The 25,793-nt window shown below is 43.3% G+C and overlaps 1 protein-coding gene across 2 annotated transcripts in view; it reads right to left on the reverse strand.

Moving 5' to 3' along the window:
- The window catches only part of LOC117603351 (uncharacterized), a 118,610-nt gene extending 111,621 nt beyond the window's left edge, over positions 1-6,989 (reverse strand). The window contains exons 1-2 of one of the 2 annotated variants that reach the window (XM_034322394.2): positions 5,693-6,983; positions 4,112-4,165 (exon numbers count right to left, since the gene is read on the reverse strand). In XM_034322394.2, the coding sequence (XP_034178285.1) occupies positions 4,112-4,165; positions 5,693-5,741 (103 nt within the window). In that variant the 5' untranslated portion in view covers positions 5,742-6,983. Of the gene's footprint in view, positions 1-4,111; positions 4,166-5,692 lie in introns of both variants that reach the window. The other variant, XM_076688099.1, reaches the window with a different exon arrangement.
- Positions 6,990-25,793: the final 18,804 nt, after the last annotated feature.

The raw sequence follows: 25,793 nt of genomic DNA on the forward strand, positions 1-25,793 counted from the left end.
ACTAATAGCTGTACTCTGTAGAAGAAGTTAATGAAAAGACACCGATAAGCCTGAGGAAACACCACGCCTATCTTGAATAATCTCTAAATTGCTTGTCGTTAAATCCTTGGAAAAGGAGAAAAATTCCGTTCGTATCTAGAAAGCATCGTAACTCCTTTTCCAATTACTTTGTCGCGGTATAAATCACAGGAAAAAAGGTTCACGTTCATGCAAATTGGTATCAATGAACACCTCGGGCTGAATTCGCCCCTTCGAACAACATGTGGCCGAGTTATTTCAAGTGGCAACGGTTATTACCTCACCCTATATATCGAAGGGAATATATACTCCGGCACAGAGATGGGATCACGTATATCTAACGATACGGGAGCAGATTCGATTGTGTTGGTGTTCCACACACAAGACCGAATCACGATCTTGGCACGTACCGGTTAACGACTCGTTCGTACGAGTACTCCTGATCAAATAACCACGACCCGAACAACTTTCTCGGGGATCTGCATCGGTGTCGAAAAGGCACACGTTCTCGAAAGAGATTGGAACCGTGGATCGCGGAAGCTCGATCCGTACGCCTAACGATCGCTGACATTAGACGTGTAATTACGCCACGAGTCTCAGCCACTTGCTGGAACTTGCTTCGCGTTTGATTCGTTAATGAACAGACTCGATGTTAATTATCGACAGCCGGTGATTTATGAAGCGCGAGTAACGCTTGCGGTGGGTTTTCTTAACGAGCAATTTGCATCGCGAACTCGTTCTTTTCGAATGATGGAATAATATTCTTTTCCCCCTTTGATTGACGGAAGCGTGCCGTGTCTTGAAAATGTACACATTTATTATTATTTTTAAATATTCCATTTTTAATACCTTGGAAATTGTTCTACGACGTAGAAACTTCCCCTTGGAATGCCGTAGAAATTCGATCGCGAACTTGTCAACCCGGTCGACGTGACCGCGAAAAGGGAGATCGCTTTCGCTCGAACGATAATCTCGATACATCTCTGTCTTCGAATAAAAGTTCTCTATAAAAATTCACGAAGAAAATGATAAAAATCAATGTTCTCAAAAGCGATCGTCTGATTTGAAAGTGGTTAGGACACTGTTTCGCGCAGGATCAATCCAGGACGTACAACGGGAGCCGTTGAGGGAACGGGAGCGTATCGAAAGATGCGCCGTCGATAATCCTTCAGGGTAGGTCGGCGTGCATCGTGCACGGCCCTATCGAGCCGATGCACAAGTCCGGCCGAGGCAGCTGCTCGGTCAGCATCAGAAGCAGCAACAGCAGCAACAGCATCGGGCGAGGCGAAAGAGAGGGGAAACGAGAAGTTATCCGGTCTCTTTCTCCATCCTTTCCTTTAACCTCTGCTTCGCTTCCTCGACCGCCTCCGACCTACGTGTAGATGCTCAGGTGTAAAACCGTTGATTGCCACGGCAGTATTTTCTCTTTGCACGGCACGATGGGTAGCAGCGGTGGGCGTGCCGGCCACGACCGAAGGTAGACGGCCAAGGCCTCCTCTCATCATGCTACCGCGATTATGTTTATTATACTTTGGCACACGCGTGTGCGTACGTGCGAGTACTTGCATCTGGCCTCGCCTATGCGCGACCAACCTGATGCCAGGACACGTTGCTACTCGAAGAACACGGCTTGCCGTAACTTCGATATCGACGCCCTGTAATTCGTAGAACGATGATGAAGAGGGAACGATTGAGACGGATTAAAGTTTTAATGGGCTTTCTACGGCTCCTGGGGCTTTCTGATAAACGTCTTAGTATTAATTGGGAACCTTGATGAGAGAGGTTCTTCTTGGAGAAGATTGTATCTTCTTATTTTTAGTTGGTTGGAATGCTGGTTCGAAAGAGATGTCTTTTAGAAGATATTAAATTTAAAAAATGAACTAAGTAATTAGAATTCGTCTGATTATATGGAATCGTATAAAATTCTTCCAGGTTAAAAATTCACTTTACCCACGAGATACTTGCGTACCGTCTCAATTACTAGAAATTGATACGTTCTTGGTCCCTGGAGAAGCTGAACGTATCGATATTCTCATCGAAGACCGCTCGGTGCATCATTATCAATGACGCTGGTATCACGGGTACGCATGTATCAGGTTCGGACTCGAGCGTCGACGAGGAGGATGAGGCTGGCTTAGAATTCCATCGAGGTGGAGCCTTGACATTTCGTGGCCTGGAATCGACCGGCATAATTGATCGGCCTCTGCGGCTCCCATTCGTCGAACGACCGTGCTATTCCAATGCGTCTGGTACGGTTACGACAAAGTCCGCGTACGACCTCGTCAAACGAAGGAACGCGACCGACTTGACTTTGCCAACTAGACACTAGCATCGTGAAATTAACTGGAGGGGATTGGCTGTCTGTCATCTTTCATGAATATTACACACCTCAAAATATCAGATTCCCTCGTGAAATGGCAAAGAACTTATAATTTAACACATTATCCATTGGCCATAAATAAAACAGATACGCACTACCCCTTTATAATTAACAATAACTGAAGATTAAAAGGTGTAACCTTTCAATTTCCTCTTAATTAACTTTCATTATTTAATTATACGTGAATTTATAATAATCAAAGGACTGTTAACTGATTTTTCTTCAACAGCCGATTAACTATGATCAAGAAGAATAATAAAATAAAGCTAAAAAATTTTAAACAAATTACTAATGACCTCCTTTATGACCTCTTTACCATTGCGAATCCTGCCACTAACTAACGAAGCGATTGAAAATAAATCGTCTTAAAGACACTGGCACAAATTACACCTTCTATCGTCTTAGTTACCGATAGCTCGTCGTTGGTGACGATTTTTCAAAGGTGCCCGCGGGGCGTACGCATAGAGGAGAAAAAAATCCCGCGATCACGGCACGAAGACGCTCCACGATACCTGTCATTACCACGCACGGTCGTGCAATTCGTTCTGGTTAAACGGACGTTCGGTCAGACTGTTCGAGCAGGGCAAACAAACGACAAGACGGTTGCAATTTCGCGTCGTTAACGAGCAGAAAGCGTCGAGGTTGAGAGGCGCGTGTGTGAACGGACCAATAACGTGGCTCGAGGCGTACTAAAAATTTTATAGCATCCGCGGGGACAGAGCGGTGGCGAGACCCTGTTTAACAAAGTAACGACTACAATTATTCTGCGTTACATCCGCCACGCGGAGACCGGGATACCCTCGCGAGCCACCACGGTGCAATTTACCGGAGATAATCGTCGATCAACGGGAGTTACTACCGCTGGATATTGTCAGCTACTCGTTTACATTGCAACGATATCCGAGCTGAGTCGACCGTCGGGAGATCGCATAAACAAATGGTTTATTAAACGGCCCTTATGCTCTTCTTTCGCACGATGTTTGCCCGAGGCGCGGAGACTTGAACGCGCGGCGAAGACGGTGTTTTTAATACTATAGATTTTCTCAAGGATATTGTAACGCGGAAGTTGGATAAAGTCGTGAATAACCTGGTTAGTTCTTTTTAATTCAAAGAAAACTGAGTTTCTAATGATAAAATGAAAAATTAAAAAAAATTTTTTGAACTTATATAAATTAAAGGGAGGATAGAATCCATCATGCAAAGATTCAATGGCAGTGAGGTTTGCGTGCAGCAGGATATCGTCTTCCTTGTCAGATAACAAAGCATTCCAACCCTCGGTCGGCATAGGGCTCGAGTGTATAGGAAAAGCTGCTCGCGTGGTTCGTGTCGTGGCTCGTTCAATTTACATAAACACGTACTCATTGATTGCCGGGGCCAGATTGCCAGGCGTTATTACTTCTACGACCGGTTAACTTCGCCGTAGGACCGCGAATAATCGTTCAACCCTAATCGTTTCGCTACGCATCGACCAGGACTGCTGCATCGATGCACCATGATTCCAGAGTGTCCTGGCCATTTTATTTTGGATACCTGGATGGGCTACGCGCGATTAACTTTGCTAAGCGAGTTCCATTGTCTTAAAATGCTAACTTGATTGCTTCGATGCTTTTGTAAATAACGGCAAAGGCTTAGAGATTATCAAAATCTAATCGTTATGCTGTTGAAAAAATTTCTTCTTTTATAATTAAAAATAAATTATGTTTCAAAACTCACCAAATTGGAACGAGAAGGAAGCACCAGCATCGGGAAATCCGTTCTTCTCCGAACCTGGAACAAAACAATAGTACCGTCAGATCGAGGAACTGATAGCCGATCAATGCAGATCGATAAACAGTAGGATCGAGCAAACGCGGATGCAAGAACCACCCACGATGTAACCCTTTCCACGCATTGTCATTAAAGAGACCGCCTTAGATGTTGGATCCAAGGATTCGTACGATCTCAATGGGAAGATTTTAATCGCATCCATCTTGGATTCGAATCAGACCCACGAGATCTACGTTTCATTGTCTAACAAAGTGTGATGAGCGATGTAAACGTGTGTTCTAGAATCGTACAGGCACGTTGATTGATCAAGTATAATAGAATGGATCAATTATGTAACGAATAATGTTGTAATACCTTAACATTTATTACCAGCCGCCTGTCTAACGTTAGAGAAACACATTATGCAACTGCATAAAGAAAACGAGTAAAAGTGATTAAATTCCTCGTATCTTTATTCAAATTTTTCAACCGACTCTGTTTCGAAACAGGCAAAATTTCTCTCCTTATCAAATAATTAAGAGCTAATTGCAAATCAGAATATCATACGTATCGCGCGAATGATCGAAGTTAGAAGATTCTGGTTTCGTACATCTGCACTGATAGCGTGGAACGCGCGAGAGGGGGTAGCAATTCCAATCACTCGGGGATGGAACGCGTATCGATCGATCGATCGAGGAATACCACGTGCTTCGCAACTGCAGCTGTAGATGCTAGTGGAGAGCACCACCCACGAAGTGGCTGCTTAGCATGCAAGACCAACTAGAAGCCAGCTACCTACCTATCTGACAAGGTTAACTAATACTGTTTCTCTAGTCGCGCGCCTCGGCTGATTAGAAATGTGTCGATAAATAAACAGAGGTGATCGATTGATTGAGAAATATCATTGAAAATTTTCAATAAAACAGAAAAGATGTTGAAATAATTTTCTGCTATCACAGGACAAAATATTATCAAACTACGACTGTCCCTCATTTACAATCACTTACAGGAGCACCTATCTGAACAGGTTAATTAAATCAAACGTAATCAGCCAACAGAAGCGAGCTGTCGTTGCGGATGGATTTAATTGGTCTCCAGTCGGAAAGCATGCATTATTCCGAGATGGAAGACAGGCACGACGGAGTCACGTCAAAACGTTCAAAATGAGAAAACCTCGCAGCGGGACACCGGCTACCGAGCTTTCCAGGCTTTGCCGCGACTTTTTCTTCGTCCACGCGCTCCGGCGGATTGGAAGCCGTTGCCTCAGCGGAATCCCAGCATGGGGCTTGCTCCTCGCGAGCACCATGCCAATGGAATTGCGCGATTACTCGCTTTCTTGGTGCTTCAACGTCCACCACCGTCGGAAGACAGGCGTATTAAGTCATAAATTCGCGATTAAACACCGCCTGTTTCCTGTCCGCGACTTCTTTATTCCTCGATACCGATTCGAAGAATAGAACCCATTCCCAAAGGGTTAATAACTTTCTTCCCTTGTATTACCTTTTTATTTTTATTTTCTAATTTTAATACGAGGGGTATTGAACTTACCGGTATATGTATGCGGCATGAAACGGAACGCACAATCGATGCTGAACATCTCGATGATTCGTTTTCTTAATTAATTCCTTGATGACACTCATTTGTATACAGTCTATATTAACACTGTCAATTGTTTATTTTTAGTTTGTCTTAGGAGCACCTAACCCTCGGATGGGTGCTGTGTGTTATCAAGGAGAAATGATAATTCAGAAAGGCCTAAGAAATTCAAACAAGATTTATAGTTTCCAGAGGAATTACATAGTAAAGTATCTCTCCATATAACGTATCACGTATTCTAACAATTTCTTCCCACCGGGAATTACTAAACACGTCGAGCAGCCGCAGATCGTTTCACCGACCGCACGATCTCTGAAAACAGATCCAATTTGATCGTCCGATCGAAAACGTGCATACACGTACGATATACGGTGATCTGTTACCGGATCGCGTTAACGCGAAAAACAGTAGCCCGTTCTGCATCCGGGGAAGAACGACACGCCTGGTTTGCCAGCCGGACCGGCCTGACGGCGAGTCGGACTATCGGAGGGATCGCGCGAAATAGTACGGTTACGACGTGTTTTATGATCCGCGTTGTAAGTGCGCGTTCCTTTCTACCGGCAAAGTGGCAAAACCATCGTGATAAAGGCACGCAGCCGAGGGAAACCACCGATCCCGGCCGCAATCCTAACCGTGCTAAAGGTAACGCGGAGGGAAATCAGCGTTGGTTTTTCTGTTCGTCCGCGTCGTTTCGAGTGGCAGGCCGCGCCTAGTCGACGGATAGTTTCATCGCGTTATAAAACAGTAATCTATGGCTTGTCAAGAGTGACTGGCAGATGATTATTAGTTTCGTCAAGTGGATTATAGTCGTTTAAATGTAGACGATGAGTGAAATTGGGAATGTAAGAAGAATAAATGAAAATTGGAAACCGTAGATAAGAATGTGGTATTCATAAATCCTACCAATCGGTCCTTTTTTATTCGACGACGAAATGTTGAAGATAAAATGGTGGTCGGAAATTAAAATACTCGGAAGCTTTAGAAAGTAGAAAGCGCGGATAGGAACGTTCTCGAGCGTGTTTCCTCGTAAAAAATGTCGTGCCCGAGTAACATTCCTTGCTGATTCTCCTAGATGAACAGCCTGAAGCGTGAAACAAACGATTCGCGCGCATTTCTCTATACCGTTTGACCATGAAGAAATAAATCGCGCGACCGGTGCACAACGCCGATCGTTCCCTCGTTCTTTCATCCTTTTTAAAACTATGACTCACGGAAAGACCGTGCTGTACAGTTACAGAAGCGTAACGTAACAGTTTCCGAAGGAGAAAAACCGAGGAATTCCTAGGAAAGCCATGCAAAATAGCAGGCAACACCCGAAGAAACGTGAACCCTGCCACATCGTCGGGCAACAATGAATTCCAGGCTAAATCGATTCGCGTCTGTCGAACCGTGACTCGATACGGCATAATTGCGATAATTGGAATCGAAGAAAAAGTTGATGTTCCAAGTCCACGACGAGCGTTCCTCGTTTTTGCTCGTTTCGGGTTTCTAACGACCAATGGGGATTCCTTTTTCTAGAGAACACCGGTTGCAGAATTCTATCATCTTTTCTAAGCAACGTCGGGTTCGCTTAACGTTCGTAGAAATTAGGATGGAAAGAAACGACAGCGATATATTGCAGGGAAAAATTAGTAATTCGATAATATTAAATCAAATTATGTTTGATATTTCAGTAAAATTCCTATTATTTATCAGAGAACATTACTCCCACTGCTATGAGTTCACTATTTTGTTTGAAAGCATTACATTGTTCACCTTTATCGACACTTAAACCCATTGATTTATTGAATGATCCCCATAATAATTAGTATTCAATAATATTAAATTGAATTATGTTTGATATTTTAATAAAATTTTCAATTTTTCCTATCATTTATCAGAGAATATTACTCCCACTGCTGTAAATTCACTATTTTGATTGAAGGCCTTGCATTGTTCACCTTTTATCGAACGATCCCCATAATAATTAGTAATTCAATAATATTAAATTGAATTATGTTTGAAACTTCAGTAAAATTTTCAATTTTTCCCATTATTTATCAGAGAATATTACTCCCACTGCTATAAATTCACTATTTTGTTTGAAAGCATTACATTGTTCACCTTTATCGACACTTAAACCCATTGATTTATTGAACGACCCTCATAATGGCTCGTCGAATGAAGAAAGAGCCACGAACCCACCATGAAGCGGGTTGTTGCGACGAAACCTTAGATCACCATTCGAAAAGAGGATGAATGAAGAGCGACTCGTTAGTCGCGATAGTTTCGCGTGATGGATGGAGTATCCGAGGCTTCCTGGTAGATCAAAAGGAACGGAGGAGCGTGAAGAACGAGCACGTGGCGTGGGTGTTAGCTGGGATAGAGCGAAGGGAACGAAGGAGCACGCGTTGTGGGCGGACCTCGAGAAGGTGGTGGAGGTTCAGGAGGCGGCATTGGTAGGGGGCCACCTCGATAAAACCAGAAGTACCAAGGTAAGGCGATTCAAACTTTCTTTAGATCAACGTAAGAGGACTTTCTTCTTTAGCGAAGGTTCTTTCTTCAAATCAGCCAACCAAGACTTTTCTTTCACTTCAGTTAATTTAAAAAAAAATTTAAGACTTTTCAAGTTTAAAAGAAGAAAATTATCCTATCAATATTTCCTAGGTAATTATCATTTTCCCGGGGAAAATCACGTCGAAGAAACAACGCTATTCTCTGATCACTTTCTCCTGCCCTTTCGAGACCGGATTTGCATAGAGCCATGGTTGATTGCTCGTAATTAGCGACGCGTGGCCCGCGCCCACGTTGGGTCAATCTGGTCGAGGTAGACGAGGATGATCTCTGCTAACGAACCGTACTCTAAGGTCGTTCACGAGGCACCTACGATACTTACGCACCTACGCACTCACACACGAAGAAACCTGTGTGGTGTTCCTCTCGGATAATCAACGTGACGATTCACTCTACGATCGTGGTCAGTGTTTCTCGACTGCTCGATCCTCTCTGCCGTGGATTAATTTGCGATATTGTTGGTGCAATAGCTGATGCAGATTCAGTGACATTATGCATGTGCATAAAAGGCTGCAGAGATTTTCTTAGTTTGATACGCGGTATTGTAAAAATATTCATAATTGATATATATTTCTGTTCTGCAGAAGTTGTTAAAATTTATGTGGAATTCAGAAAAATCATAAAATTTAAACTGAAAATGTTTTATCTTTACGAGAGACTAGAAAATTAGACAATCACAAAGAAGATAGAAAGAAAGAATAGTTTGATATATAAAATGATCATAAAGTTGTAGAACATTGAGGAAGTTCCATATAATGTAAGAAAAACGACGTGACAAATGATAGCTGTATTCGGAGAACATTTCCAGACGTGCAAGTAATTTGTCCGAATAAAAGGTTCGCGAAGAAACGATTTTCAGACCGGTGAAGTCGATTTCTTTCACGATGGAAGTCTCTTACGTTCTCTGTACCACGATAAAGCGACTTTACTGCCGATATCCGGAATAATTTATTGTCATTACATTCATCATGCTGACTGTAATGCGCGACACTCACATTCAGAGAGAAAGCACTGCATCTGGAGTAATGTTACTACGTACTAACGCCGATTTACGAGCGACATTTGCCCATGCGTTTAACAGACACCACCGACGACAATTTCAACGCTAATTTATCCATCGAATCTAAAGCTAGATATGCAAATATTTTCCTAGGTTTAACAGTAATGCCTTATGCTGGACGGAGTGCAATTCAAGAAGCAACGAAGAGAAAGTTTATGCAAAGAGAGTACAATTTAAAGAATAATGAAACTGAAAAAGATTAATATTTATTGTTTAATATTTTAAAACAGATCCTGAGAAATGATTTTATTCTTTGAAAATGCGCATTTATATGGATATTAATATTAATACTTAAAGGGAATCCATTAATCTTCTTATAATATACAATTTTGCAAACAAACGAATCCCTTCTTTTATGAATAAGAAAAATTGAGAACACCTGCTTTATTATTCACTATGCATGCCTTTGTTTAACAAACAAATTCACATTTCATATGTAAAAGTTGACGATGAGTCACAATTCAAAGTTGAGAAAATTCCAATTAGCAAAATGTGGAGAGACACTAGTACCACTATCAAAAATAAAGATTAATTAAATAATATTGCCTACACACTTAGGGTGGTTTCCTGTTTTACATAATTACCAATTAACGTCAGCCTATTTCCATCCCCAAATTCGAAAAGGAACATACGAAACTAAAGTGGGTGATCAAATTATTAGAGCCACTTGCATAAATTGATAATTTTACATAAATATCATTAAATTTTAATAAAAACTTGTAAAATTATGATACACAGTCGAAAAAAGTGAAAATTCTTGACTGGCCTAGAAATTCCTCGGACCTCAACCCCATCGAAAATTTGTGGAAATATTTATTATTGTTAATAAATGTCAATTGATTGAACATCTGGGCTAGAAATAAAGCAATCAAAATGAATTGCTTAAAATTGAGGCAGTAACATACATGTGTAAATATAATCTTTTAAATGTATTTGTTTATTTTTATAAGTATTTTTTTTTATTAACAGTGGAGAATTATTGATTAAAAGTTACACAATATAAAAACCTTAAAACTGTGGCTCTATTTCTACGCAAACACGAAAAGCTCATTTTTCATACCATGGCTCTAATAATTTGATCACCCACTGTAATTCACCGTCCCATGGAAGACGATTCTATTCGCCACGAAGAAGGCAATGATCGCACGGTTGGAACATCAACTCCATCAGCGCGCCGCCGCCGAGCGGGCGTTGTAAAGATCAAATCGATGCGTCGTTACACCTTGTCACGAGGCTGCACTCCGCTGCGTCTGCAGCCAGATGCACTCGCTGCACTTGCACACGGACGAACGCGAGGCTGGTGCGCGCAACGTTCGCCGACCCTGCACGAATCGAACCGTGTCAAGGTTTCGCGAATTCGAACACTCGTAACCCTATTCCCCCCGGTGACGGTGATCCGACGCGAGACGCGTTGGTCAAGTTTTTCCGCGGAACGCGAGACGACACCGCGAGCCACGAAGCGGAGTCGAGCACCAAGTAGAAGCGAGTTCTAGGTACGACTGGTAGGGGTCTGCACGGGGTCTCGAGAACAGTTGGAAGGGGATAAGGTCGAGGGTCAGGGCTATGCCGTACGACCCGTGACCCATGACCCTCTCGATCCCTCCGACCTGGACGACCCTCCCCTTCTCTGCCTCCTCTTTCTTCTGCGTCCACATCTCTTCGCCGCCTCCTCCGTCGCTGCTTTTCGTTTCGTTTTATGCTAGTGTTGAATTTTTCAACAATGAAATCTCGTTATATTACTACCAGTTTTTCGGGTAGAATAATAAAATAAATGCATGATTTTTTGTAAAATTTTATAGGTCTCTTGATTTCAAGAGAATCTTTTTTCGTTTGCTTCGAAAATTAGCTCTAAATCTGCCAAGTAGCGCACGGAATATGATATGCATCTGCGCGGAAAGATATAAATATTGCAAGATGAGCAAAGATACAGTCAAGTTTCTTTCTCCGTTCGTGACTGCCCTGCTTTTTTCCATGTGACCATGCTCCGTGGGATTCTTGACTTCTGGAAAAATGGCAAAACGTGATCTTCGTCCTCCTGCGCAAAGGTTGTGCTCTCTAGATGCTCTGTTCTGTCTCTTCGCGAACAAAGGCGAAGAATGTGACGAACCATTGTGTATGATTTCGATGCATAATTATTATACTTAATTCCTAATTCCTAATTTATTAAAATTCATTCGATTACCGTGTATTTAATTCCTAATTGTATTTCAGTATATTTAATTTATTTTTATTGAAAGTACCTTCTTCGTTGTATCAGTTTTCATGGTGGAACGAACGAACGATTTGTCAACGAATGTCTTTTCAATAAAGATGTCTACTACGATACTGCTTTACTTAATCGGAAGTTTAAATGCGAATGACCTCAGGTTCGCGAAATCCGCCACGACAAACGAGCTAATTATTAATAGATTCATTCAGAGTTCGTAACACATAATGGAGGATATTCATGGTTTCGATCAAAGTACGTATAATAAACGGGAAATTGAATGAATATAATAGGAAATGAAGACTCGTAAAAAAGTTGCTACATTTAAGGCAACCAATTTCTTGAAGTATCTTACCCAATTAAAAAGCAAACGATAATTACTTATCGAATTATACGATACGCAGTGTAGCAATAATTCAATTTCAACATTGCAGTACTGTCAACATTTGCAAGGAAATAGAATACCTGATGCATGAAATACATGAATAGATAACCACAACTGTGTTTCAGTTTTTTAATTAGTGATATATTAAGTTGCACCAACAAAGCAGGATAAATGACTTAAACACTTAGCAACGCGATAAAAAAGAAGAAGAACGTTTTAAATTGCAGAGAACAGATAAGTTTTGCTGAATGGAAACAAAAAATCACGGTTGGTTCTGATAAGGCGAAGAAAAATATTACACTCTAGCCACGTAATAATAAAAAAAAATGATAATAATTCGTGTAAAGTACAAATTAAAAAAACCTATCCTAATTAGTAAAAATTACTTTAATTGCTATCAGAATGTTCAAAGTACTTCCGCATAGTATCAGCTGTTCTTTTTTTTCAACCCTAAGGAGTTTAAAAGTAACGATAAAAATATGAATAATTTTCGCGAATGTCATCGAGGCTACATGTGAAAAAACGGCATTACTTATGGAATAATGCTGATATTTTTGCAGCGATCAAAGCGGGATCAGGGCCGTGTCGCGTGACGACAAGCACGCCTCTGTGCCCGTTCGTTTAAGAGCGTTTCAGTGTCCATTCCGTGCCGCGTACGCGAAAGTGAGCCACTTAATATGGATGTGCGCGGAAGACCCGCATCAGACCTCTGAACCATGACCCATGGTTCTGCATCGGGATCATCAGCAGGGTGGGCTGGAACGAACGCTTGAAAAATTTCACGCTATACCGATGAATCGTTGCCAATTATCGTCCACGCACACGCGGCTCGATCGTTTTCCCGGGGGCTGGCGCGGGGCTCGAGATCGATTACGAACGAACGAGTCAATCGATCGCGTGTATCTCGGCGATCTTTAATTGAAACGATCGTCTTACGACCCGCTTCAATCTCATCGGTGGCCATTCGATTTCAACTTGATGGACGTTCAAGCGTTCCGCTATGATTGGAACAGGAATTTCATTTATTTTTCGTCTAAAGCTACTGTTAGCCTCTGTGTTCCCTACTTTGAAACTACATTGGGTGATCAAATTATTAGAGCCACTCGCATAAATTGATGATTTTACGTGAAATTGATTAATTGTTAAATGAAAACCGAGTTAAAAAGTGAAAGTTCCGAACCTCAACCCCATCGAAAATTTGTGAAAATATTTATTATTAGTAATAAATGTCAATTGATTTGAATGTTTGTTCGAAGTATAGGCCAGAAATAAAGTAATCAAAATAAACTACTTAAAATGCATCAAATGTATGCCGAAAACAAGTATTCTTTTGTATATTAATAGTGGAGGATTATTGATTAAAAGTTACGCAATGTAAAAACCTTAAAATTGTGGCTCTATTTCTACACAAACACGAAATTCCAATCTGGCTCTGCTAATTTGATCACCCACTGTAAGAGATTTAATTACACACTGTATTTCATTCTCCCTGTATGAATTTTAGACTATTTCTTCTTTTCTTTCAGACATCAGTTGTTTATATCCGTAAGATCGATCTTCAGTTTTGATTGATCCCAAGAAGCTTTCCGCAACAACGCAACAACATTATTGGTTAGATTACGTAAAAACACTTTGCTAGGACCTTTGCCACGGCACATGCAGCTCGCTAGAAGCAATAAAGAGCAGGCTCGTAAACCGATTTGTCTCTGGAATTGGTTCCGGGAGAGTGAATTCGTAGGTTTATTAATCTAACAATTGAACAAATTGAACTGTGGTTCTCATTTGCAACGATCGCGTTAATAATTGTAAACGAAAATTGTTTGCATTTAAGAAACGTAAGCGATTCGCGCGTTAAATCGAAAGTGCACGAGCGATTATTCGGGTACATATGTACCTGGCGCACGCGGAATGACAATCTGGCCGCATTTCACCGAAGCTTTCGGACGGGGTCATCGTGGCTCACGCATCGTGCCGCTGAGAACTCGCGACGTGACCGATTCGATCGTTCTACCGGCCTGTTCGAGCCGACTAGCGCGACTCTTTCTCTCTCGACACAGAAGCGCAGATTGCCTGCGAAGATTAAATTCTGAATAAGCCTTAATCGTGGCTGGCTACCTACGCGGTTGTCGCGGTCTTCAGAAAATCCTCGGGGTCGAATGACTTAATCTTGGGAGGAGAAATCTTGGAAAGAGAAATGTTCTCTTGTACGCACGCTTGGGAGATCATTTTGGAAACGGACTTCGATATGTCTTCATAACCCTTTGAATATTCTACTAATTTGCATTAAATCGTAAGATTTGGAATCTAATTAATTAAATTAAAAATAACATTAATATTAACCCTGGAATATTATTGAAAAGAGTCATAAATTTTTGAAATAAACAAATGTAGAATGTTAAAAATAGAGGCTTAAGTTTGTAGAAATAGAATTCCACAAGCATTGTAGAAATCTGAGGGAATGACGCGCAGTAGAATTAAGAAAGTAGTTCGAGTCCGTTCGTGGTCAGACATAGTACGATCGGCTGAAACGTGCACTGAATTATCTTTACCTCGATTAACATTTTCCTCTCTACTTTCCCACCTACACAGTCTTGAAATAAATTATTTAATTATTAAAAACAACTCTATTTGTATACCATTAAAAAATTCATTCGATGCATGTCTTTCTTAGCTACAGTAATAACATCATCAATTTAGAAGATAATTATACATTCAATATTAATTATTCACCTTAAACACGAATTACCATAAAGAAGTACCTAATTTAAGAAACACGAATGTTTTTAATATAAAATCAAAAAGATTCTCAGCCCTTATAGGATGCAATTTTTCAAAGAATGATTATCTTTGAAGCTGGTACCGATACTTAAGCATCAAGGTAGCAAACTATAAATTAAAATTGCTTAAAAATTGTCAAGCAGGCTGCGAATAAACGAGCTGTTGCAGAAATTCATTTAACAGCCTCCCGTAAGTACCATTATTAATTACGCGCGACAAGGGAACGATCGGGGCTCGAATTTGCATGCTCCTCTCGAACTTAATTAATTCCCTATAATTAAAACGATACCATATGCGTGCACCTAAACAGCCCCGCGGATCGGCAGCTCCTATAGAAACAGAAAAATCCGACAAATCCCCGTCCGGTAATTATCGAACGAAAGCCACGAACCAGTCAACACACAAATTCCTATAAATATCAAAACTCAGGACCGTTCTGAAGAAACTCAATCGACATCTTCGTATTTTCCTCGCGTCGATTGAACACGCACGAGCTCACGCAGAGCTGACGATCTCGTGCATCCACCTCGACTTCTCTGCACGAGATTAAAAAAAAAAATAAAATGAGAGAGGCAAAGGTAAGATTGAAAAATTGTATTCGAACAGCTGGAAGAAGGATTTCGATAAACAGCTACGACATCGATATTTATCACCAGGCGGCTGGTTTTGTACCTTGAAAAGCAACGGCGAAATCGTTAATCATACACCGGTGGCTAGCACGCCGAGTAAAAACTCTACGAATTGATGGTTCCTAATTAAGGACCGGCGGCGCAATTAATGAGACGCGCACTTTTAATTGCCGCGATCAATAAAAGGACGGCTGGTATACCCGCCGGCCACGGTGTCACCCGATAAATGTTTTCGTGCTACCGTACCTGTTTGTGTGCATGTACAGCGACGTGCATTGATGCGTTACCGCGGCGAGGTTATGCGTGTGGATCGATTTGAAGGAACGGGGCCAGCACCGCGGGCCGCGGGCCACCGGAATTTCTCAAATCAACTTCCGTCCGGGGTGCTCGTTAATTATGCCCGCTCTCTGCACTTTTAATCCGACGCTCGCGGTGATCGTGGAGCGCGATAAGCGAACGACTTCTTTGGATTCGAAGCAGACTTTCAGGGAATTGGTTTTTATTTTTTTTTTTGGAAGACACTGGGAGTTCGAGATTCTGTTCGCGTGTTTGCAAGAAAGGAAGCTCGTTTAACCCTTACGCTAAAGTACACTTGAGAAATTAAAAATTCAATTTTTGAAATCCTTCGACACCCATTTCAATTTTTCTTTTAAAATATTACTTAGTATGATTTACATTATATTCAATCTTTCCTTTGAAAATTGATTCTGCATTATCCTCCCTATACTTTACAATAAATCATGGGCAGAGAACGATCGATTATAACCGTCCACCCAGGTGAATACGTAATTACAAGGAAAATAATGGAAGCCCGACTACTGGTAATTGAAATCCATCCCCGGTTGCCGCGTTTTTGTAAAAAAATCGATAATCACGGTATGAAAGTAAGGCAATCAGCGCGATACAAACGCGAAATAATGACAGAAATAAACGAGCGAAGGGAACACACGTTCATTAAACACGCGAGACCCGGCAGCGTGTAAATCAAAGTGTAAAGAAGTGTTGGTATATCGCCGTTGGAACTTCTCAATTTGACTTCCGTTTCAGACGCCCGATAATTGCGGTTCCTTAAACGGCGAGAACGAAGACCTTCCATCCTTAATTGGATTGCGATAGATTGGCCCACAAATGCCAGAGATTAACCAACGTTCACGAACGCGCCAGAAATTGTTCGCCGGCTACCAATTATTCCCTGCGCCCTGATATTCGTTACTTCCTTTCTTTTCAAATAGAAAAATAAAAATAAAACTTTTCCGTACGAATTCAAACGTGTTATCGTCCAGGGTTTAAAATCAAATGTGGTCCGTGTTATAAAAGGGTTAAACGAATGTTTCGTACCCACGGGTCCAAGGTTTCGCGCGAATGGGACAGTTTACGACGCGTGACATCGGTCATCGGAAAGTCAGAAAGTCGTATGCGTGCAGAGCATCGGGAATTCGAAATCGTCGGCGGATCTAGACGCTAGAAAGACCGAAGGGTATCGTCTGGAACTCGGGAGGCTGGACAGGTCGGCTTCTTTTTTGACGAGAGGGGGAGCCGGCGAATCGAGACGAATAAATTCCGCTCGCGACAAAAGGAGAACGCTCTTATACGGAACCTAATAGCCTCAGTTGGGCTACCGCTTGGGACACACACGCCGAATCTGTATTCCTCTCTCCTGGAACCCTCGACGAAATAACGACCCGACGTTTCAGCCTCGAAGCAACCTCACTCTTCAATCTGACCGAACGGCTAAAACGTGCGCAGCTGGTACGAACAGTCGTCCGAAAGACCAGCCCTGAAATTCCGTTTCCCATAATTTAGTGGACGATGCAAATGGTGGTATACAAATTTTACCAATGCTACCGTTCGCTTTCTACTGTCCGCTCTTAGGGAGCTTCCATTTCTGCGAGCAGAAATGAGCACCCTTCAATGGTCTTTCTTTAGGGTTAAAATCTCCTTTCCCAACCCAGATGAATAGGACACCTCCAAAACTTCCTAAAATATCATACAGCCTCTACTGTAACTTCCCCGAAGAACATCCCAAAATAAGTATCGTATTCATAAAAAAAGGGAATATAAATCAAACATCCCGATCAATGGTTGCTTCTAGAATGACAGGGGGAGAGAACCTTTCCCTGTTCCAATAAATGCCCGGACGTCGGGTAGCATTATTTCCAAGCCTGTCAGCATCTTCAATCAAGACAGGGTGACTCGGTGCGTCGAGAATGGTCCACGGTGTCCTGTGGCCCGATGTAAATGAAAAATGTAAATTGGTCCGATTGGCCTTACCGATCGCGGCCTTTCGGCCCGAGGGACCTCTGTCCGTGAGCGGAAAAAACATCTAAAACGCTTTACGCGGGTCCGTTCGGGTAGGAGGGGGAAGAGAAAAAGAGGGAGGATGCAGCCTTTCGCTAGACTGAAGAGACAATGCCATTGTTTTTAGACTTCAAAGGGACCTGGCCGCTCGCGAACTGGCCCTTTGCTCTCGCCGTCGCTCCTAAATTCTTCTACGTCAAGCCACACGGTCCCCGTAACCGCGAATCCCTCTCTCCTTCCTCCCCTCCTCTTACTTCTCTGCATTATGTACGAATACTGCTCGAAGGGACGTTCGTTAACCCTCACGAATGGGACGCGTTCTTGCAATACGCACCCTCCTTCCTCTTCGCGTTCGAGAACCTCTCCCTTGATTCCATTCGAGTGGCTTTTAATCGGTACTCTTAATTGGCTAGTCAAGATACTCGAAGCGGTTAATTGCGATAAAGGAACAGAGGGGTGTTGGATAGACCTTAAGGGGTAGGTTTCATGCTGAAGGGAATAAAGGGTGGCTAAATACTCGACTATGTTTTCGACCTTGTTACGTGGCATTTAATTAACACTACAACTACCAAATTAGTCAAAATGACTGAGTTTCTTATTTTAAATTATATGTTGTATTATCTATTCAATTCTCTAATTATTTTCGACTTAAAAATAAGTGTACATCGAACGTCGGTAGTTCTAGTATCAACGAGGGGCGTTATGAAAAGGATTATTCACGTAGGAAATTTTTTCCAAAGGTTTGATAACGACTAATGAGTTAGAGAAGACACCTGTCGCCGGTAAGGGAAAATTGAATCCAAAAATCAGCGAAGGAACCGAATCGAATCGGCAGGGTCCCCGAATCGGCCGGGCAAAAAGTATAAAGAAGCAAAGAAACAAACATCGAACAAGAATCTCCGCAAAAAGAGGACTCACCCCTATAAGAGCAATCTCCCCATCTGCGTTGTGGCGGCCCGGTAGCAGAACAAGCGGTAGAGCCAAGAAGGGCAGGAAAAAAAGAGGGAAGAAGATCGGGATGTGGGGTGGGAAGCCGAGAGACAGCCACTTTGATGCGCATCCGAAGAAGCCGGCGGCCAGAAGCGCGGTAATTGCTGCGCTGGCGCGGCTCCGCTCCAATAAGCCATGCCATATGCTTCTTGCAAGAGCTTGTGGCGTGGTACAAGGGGTCCATGCCGTTGCGTCGCGTCGCGTCGAAGGTCTAAACGTGGCTACACGCCGCGTAGGAGCGACTCGCGCGTATGTAAATGCGTATTGTCTTACCCCGCCGATAAAAAGACCTCCGCTAAGGCGGCTGCATTACCGGGACCCGCAGTATATTAGCCCTTTGATTTATGCCGGATCGCCATATAAGCCCTACAATGTCCTGGCCAACGGCTCCTACCGCATTCGACCCTTTCGCTCGCCTTTAATGTTTCCTCAGAAAAATTTGCCCTTCTCAAAATTTTCTATCAAGGTCCACTACGTTGCACCACCCTTTTGGTGTCTAAAAATTCTCCATTTCAAACCAACCCTTAATTTCCATTTCCAGTCTTTCATATTTATCTACCATTCATATTTCCAGAGGAAATAAACAGCAGCTTCGTATGAAGATCATAAAACTGAAGACAATACCTCGTTCACCGGACTGTTCCGATAAACCATTACCCTACTGAGATTTTCCCAGGAGTATAAAGAATAAATTTTCACCGAACGAATTCTTTGTTGAAAATGTAGCGCGCAGAGGCAAACGGCGTGAAACGAGTGGGCTGAAGGCGGTTGGAAACAAACGCAACATTGAAAAGCGTTATCTCACGGCGTTTTACCAGGCACAATCGTCGGCCAAACAGTACGCAACGGATCAGCGTTAAAACTCTTATCTGACTAATTTAAGAGGCTCAGCTATTCTTTTGGTTCTTCGAGGCGGATCTACGCCGCTCTTGGCGTCCAGTATGGTCGTGAACAAGGCGGTGAACAATGCCGGACAATAATGCTCGCCGGTCGATTTGCATGTTCACGGGAATATCAGCGGATTCGCATCGTGCAATTAATAAATTTGTCGGCCTGATGCATTATTCATTTGCCACGGTGCTCGCCTACGGTTCCCCGTTCCTTCTTTCTCCTCGTCGCTTTTTCTAGCCGAGAATACGTTCTTCGTTCCTCGCTAATATCTTAAGATCGCGGAAGTATCGAGCGATGGTATTTTTGGACAGTGAAATCGCTAAGAAGGAAAAGCAAACTATCGAACTCTTTCGAATTAGAATTGAAATTTTTAGAGGAGGAGCAGAAGTCCAAAAATCTCGGAGAAATCCGACGGAATTCCAGCAAGCTGTCGAGCCGTAAATTATTGCAGTACGCTTCGAACGTTTCGCTGGCCGCTTTTTCGCTCGCCCTCGGAAGCCGCAGCAGGATCCGAGATGGTCGACTCGCGGCGACCAAAGTTAGCAGCTCGGTCGTCGGCGTCCACCAGGACCGGTAGCCTCCTGGGGACCTCGTTATCGGTACGATGTTGATATATGGCGTGCATTGCTCCTCCATCCACGCCCTGCACGCTCTCTTTGCTCTCCGCTTGTGCGCCGAGCGTGCCCCTCCTTGTTACACGCTCGTTCCACCGTGCCGTTTTCTGCGCTTCGCCTTCTATCCGCTTGCCACCGCACGCTCGCGGATATTCAGTCCATTGTTCGGACCGCCCTCTGTGGCGGGCCCGATGCCGGCCCGTTCATGCGATACTGTCTTATTATAAGGCGGCAATATCTGAGGCCCTCTTGTCTCACACTTGTAGACACGGGGCAGCGTTCTTTATTCGTGGCGGGCCACGCGGGTCGTCGCGATGGGGGGAAAAAAGCTTGCGCCCCGGCGAGATCTGCCCGACGACCCAGGAACAAGAGGAAGGAGGAGCCAGGCCGGATTTACTCGCCGGCGCGATGATATAAATTTCGCTTCGGGACTCTCGAACGCTGAATATGCCCGGCTTTTTTCGTACCCCGACCCCCGTGTATGATTCCTTTCCCAGTTAGACGGGACGCAATAATTTTTGCGACTGGCCAAGACGGCAACTTTCGACCTCGCAAGACGGATTTATGGCCTGGCGCGTTTACGCGCAAGGATTTCTTCTTGTACGAAATTTTTATTCGATAATTTATCCGAGTTTTGGTCGCGAGGAGAATCGCAATTTCAATTATCCACCCTCCTCGCCCCGTCGTTTCCCGCTTTCCTAGGCCAACAATCCTCGACGTAGGACGTCCACCGCCCACGCATGGGAACCATGGGAACCAAGGGAAAAAAAGAAATCGAAAAACGAAAACCGGCTCGCGAGGAGGGGGAGAGGCCGAGGATGCGTTCAGAGAAAGTAAATGCGTGTACGAGGGAACGGGGAACGGAAGGGAGACAGAGAGGGATTCATGAATGAAATTGTAACCTGCTGCGCGGCTCTACGATAATGTCCTCTTACGCAACGCGTCATGATCTTCCTGTCGGTGGGTCAACGACATCCCACGAGGCCTTCGACAGTGACTGGCAGCGCTATGAACACTGGACATTCTTCCACTCGATTTTATAATACGCTAATTTTTTCTATTTTCTCAATAAAAACACTAAAATAACTGTAATGAAAATTTTGATTGGTGTTAGAAAAATTTTCCAACAACGCGAATCCTCTCGGTACAAACAAAGAGAAGGAAGAAAAAGTAAAAAATGAAGTTTCAGCATCGTCTGTCCAGCAGACCTCGAAGGTTAATCGCTGCTCAACCCTTTCCTTGAGATTCTTCCTCGAGAAAGAAGAAAACTTAGAAGGAAGAGGAATAAGTAATTCATAGACTGGGACGCGAAGCGGCACGCATTTAACCAGCTTTGTTCGCTTAGCCGCCTATCGTTTCAAGTTAATGAATTTTTTGAATCAAGACTCGCGGATGCTAGCGTCGGTCACTACTCGTAATGGGACTTAATGCAACGTGGAAAAGCTGGTGAATGAGTTGCGTGACACGTAGGAGGTTTGCAAGGCCTCCATGCGAAGATCCGCGTGACTCCGCGTCTTGGTATAGGAACCTGGACTTCCTGTCCGCGCTCACATGTCCGACTCCCAACCATTATAGCATCATCTACTACCGGTGCTCGTTGTGGGAGAGTAAGCATCGCTCACACGTCACGTTATGTGACCACTCGAATGATGTTAGCAACTGTTCTTCTTCTTCTAATTCTCCTCCGTCCGTTCCTTCTTCTTTCATTCAGCTCTGGCCACCTTCATTCACCAAACGATTCGCGTATACGCCTTTCTTATTTCTATAAGGCAGAATAGAACTTTCCTTTCTGCGATTTTTCTATTGCATTTAGAATAGGCGCATTGGTAAATATAACAATTTTTGATTTATTGCGATTTGGCAAAAGGCGTGCGATCGTTGCGATATCATTTGTGCTTGCTGCAAAATCTTTCAGAACCATCGAACAAATGAATTTCAAGAAACACTATGCAAATAGGGGATCGTGTATCCGGAACACGAAATTGCACAGATCTTAAGTTGGAGCGCGCTAAAGCGAAGCGAAAGCCAAGAAGAATACATTGTAATAAAATTTCATACTACCCTCATCGTTAAATCATATCGCTTTATACTATAGAGAACACAGAAGAAGCTGATACGTTAAAGGAAAGTATAAAAGACTCGAGGCGCCGATAAATCGAGCTCGGATCGCTTGTAAGCACGGTGTTATTGTGACCGTTGCTCGAGTCGCCAGTCAACATATCGTAAAATAAAATTTGTAGCTCGACGTGTCACCGTGTCGGGCGTAATTGTGACGCGAGCGTGTCGTAAACGCGAACGCGACTCGCGCGAAATAGCTGTCGGCTCGAGTTGCCTTTCGAATCTGATTAGGGGTTGAAATACGACGGGAAGGTCCTTTGTTACGATATCGAGAGCTTAACGTCTTCACTTCGTTCCCCTTCGTTGAATTTACAATTTACAATTACGAGACTCGGTTGCAAAGAAACGCGTCGATGCCTCAGAGATCGATTAACAATTCAAATAAATGAATTGATTTTGCCTATCAATTGCAATTATTCCCTTTTGACATTCATAAAAATTCTATCAGAAGTACCAGGATACATGTCGCAATCTCATTTCCATTCCGATCATCCAGAAATCCCTGATTGCTCTCGATTCACGTCCTTTCGAAAGGGAATATCTCGACCGGCGTATAAATTTCCCAGGATTATGTAAACGTTGGAAGGATAGACAAGCCGCGTAGCGCAGGGAAAAAATGCATCCCGGTGCATGTTAGACGAACGCATAACGCACCGGACGAGATGCAACGAGAGTACTGTGGTTCGACGTACGCGTTCGAGCGTTGCTTCTCGTCGTACGACACGACGGAGCGGCTCGTTTGTGAGGCCGGATCGTTTCTTACACGGCCCCGCGTTCGTGGGACCCGGCGAGAGAGGAGAACAAAGTTTCATCGATTCAATAAATTCCCATTAGGTCGATCTTGTCGGGATGTAAGGTCTCCGTGGTATCTGCTAACTGGTTTCCACCGTTTGTACGTCGTTACTTCTATTCGCTTGGCCGACCGCGGTCTCGCGATATTATTTGCTAAAGAATCTGTCGCGTCGCGACATTTGTCCGATGCCGATTTACGATTCTTAATTGACGCCGGCCAATTTGACCGTATCGTCTGAATGGGTTGCTACCGTGCTACCCCGCGGGATGCTCAATGAAGCGATCGTTCAATGGACCGAGAATGTACTTCTAAATTTCTTGGATAAGTTTCCGAATGGCCTCAACAAAATTGAGAACTCAGGTTCGGTATATAACCGAAATTGACTACCAGAAACCGATTAAAATTGGTTTCAGAACTGGATGTCTTACCGTTTTTGAGATATCGTGGTAAGAAATTTTTGTACAATTTTGGGACTACGTATGCGCTATTCGATACTGCGCATGCGTTATTCGATACTGCGCATGCGCTATTGAATACTGCGCGTGCGCTATTCGAGACTGCGCATGCGCTATTCAATACTGCGCATATACGGAACTTAACCAAATCTAACCCAACCTTACCACGATATTTCGAAAACGGTAAGACATCCAGCTCTGAAACCAACTTTAATCGATTTCTTGTAGTCAATTTAGGTTATATACCGAAGCTGAATTCTCAATTTTTATGGGGCCATTCGGAAACACAGCCAATTTCTTTTCCAACGTGCCTCTTGAAATGAATTCTACTACCGAGTTTCGCGAATGTCGAAGCAACGTAACGCCTCTGTAAATCCTGTACGCGGGCGAACGCTTTAGCCCCGTTCACTTGTGTTACATCGCCACTCGCAGAGGCCGAGGAGCACGCGTTCCACGGTGTTTCGTAGCAGGGTGAAGGTAGACAACAGGACACGTTAGTGGGTATCGTTGCTTCGCTTTCATTAGTCGTGCGTTATGCGTTCGCATACCATAGAAGGCGGCCAGTTTCTGTCGATCGGCGAGTAACGAAGCGCGTTAACGCCGCGAGCGGCTGCTCATTGTGGGAGCGGCTGAGTTACGGTCAGCCGAGATATCTTTTTACGCGGACACCCTGGCTTGTTAACGATAGAAATCCCAACGATACAATACCATTATTTAGCCGCCATATACGCCTGCTGGCCATTAGCGGGCCGCGTAGCCAGCTCGTTCGACGGCTAATGATTTCATTTCGACCTCTCTAACCGGCCATCCGACCAGCTCTTACGCAGGACGTTTCATCCATTTCAATCGCGGACTGTACCGCGTGTATGGAATCGGTAAATCGTGTTCGTCATCGGGGAATTGTCGTTAAATTGTGGATACAGGAGTCGCGTTGCGAAACAGGTGGACAAATTGAAGCGAGATACGAGCGAAGAGAATGTGGGTTGATTCGAAGAAAATAATGAAAGGAGATTGATTTTCAACTCTTCGTTATTCTGTTACAATTACGAACTCGAATCGTTAGAAATCGAAAGCAAACATGACTGACACCTCGAGTAGAAACTCTATTCAACAATCACCTTGCAATTACTTTACAATCATTCAGAAACAGAAGCAAGTAAAATGAAAAGCCCACCAAAGTGCTGAACACCATCAGCGAAGCAATATTCGATTCTAGGCATCTGGTTTATCGCCGCGCTATGAAAGTCGACCCGGAGGGCCGGAAGCGAACGCTTACGACTCGACTCGTTCCCCGGATAAGACCTGGCTACGTTTCTGACCTTTAATTAGTTACCGCGGGGCTGCCGGCAGAATTAACGGCTTCCTGGCCTGTTAAATAAATAAAAGAAGGCTAGAAGATAGAACTAGACAACCATACCGGACGGCTAACGCTTCGGACGAAGATAGATATGGACGTGATAGCGGGAGGAGAGAGAGGCAGGACATAATCGAGCCTCGAGCCGCTGATTATATGCGAATGCCACGCTCGGTGGCTCAAGCACATCGCGAGCAAGATTCGCGTGGAAATTCAAACGCGTCCATGATCCTGATCCTTCCTTCCTTTCGAGGCAATTAATTGGCTCATGGGCCGCGCTCCACCGAATTTCACCTCGCGTTGGAGTTAGAGAAATATTTCAGGGTCGCGTGTACCAAGTCTTGCATGAGAAATAAAAGTACTTGTACTGTAACTTTTTAAATTGGAAATAAATGCATCGAAATTTCTGAAAATTCCAAAGCCCAAATGTCGCTTATGCGTTTACAGCGCGATGCATTTTTGTTCGTTCGCTCAATTAATTCGTTTCACCAGAGAGATCACGGTTCGTTAAAGGTATCCTGCACCGCGCATTTGGAATTTAGATTATTGCCTGGCCGTTAGAACGGCATAGTTCTTTTATAATGGTTCAGATAACGTAAATGAATACGATGTTGCATCTGGCTTGAAGGAATATTAATACTGGAGGCTAAGAAAGCACCGGTAAGTATGTAAAATATTCATTCATTCACTGGTTTGAAAAGAGCATACGTTCATTCACTTGTTCTTCAAAGGTTAAGAACATGATTCATTCAGGATTTTTATTTTCAAGAGAACTGCAGTTAAATATTTGAAAATATTTATAATAATTTCAAGATTATGAAATCTTTTTTCAAGTTTGATATTTATACGACCGTAGTCGAAATTCAAACCAGTTAATGACTATAGTCATTTCAGTTCAATTTAGATCGTTGATAAAAGGAAAGTAATTA

The sequence above is a fragment of the Osmia lignaria genome, chromosome 4, assembly GCF_051020975.1.
Source record: "Osmia lignaria lignaria isolate PbOS001 chromosome 4, iyOsmLign1, whole genome shotgun sequence".
NCBI lineage: Eukaryota > Metazoa > Arthropoda > Insecta > Hymenoptera > Megachilidae > Osmia > Osmia lignaria.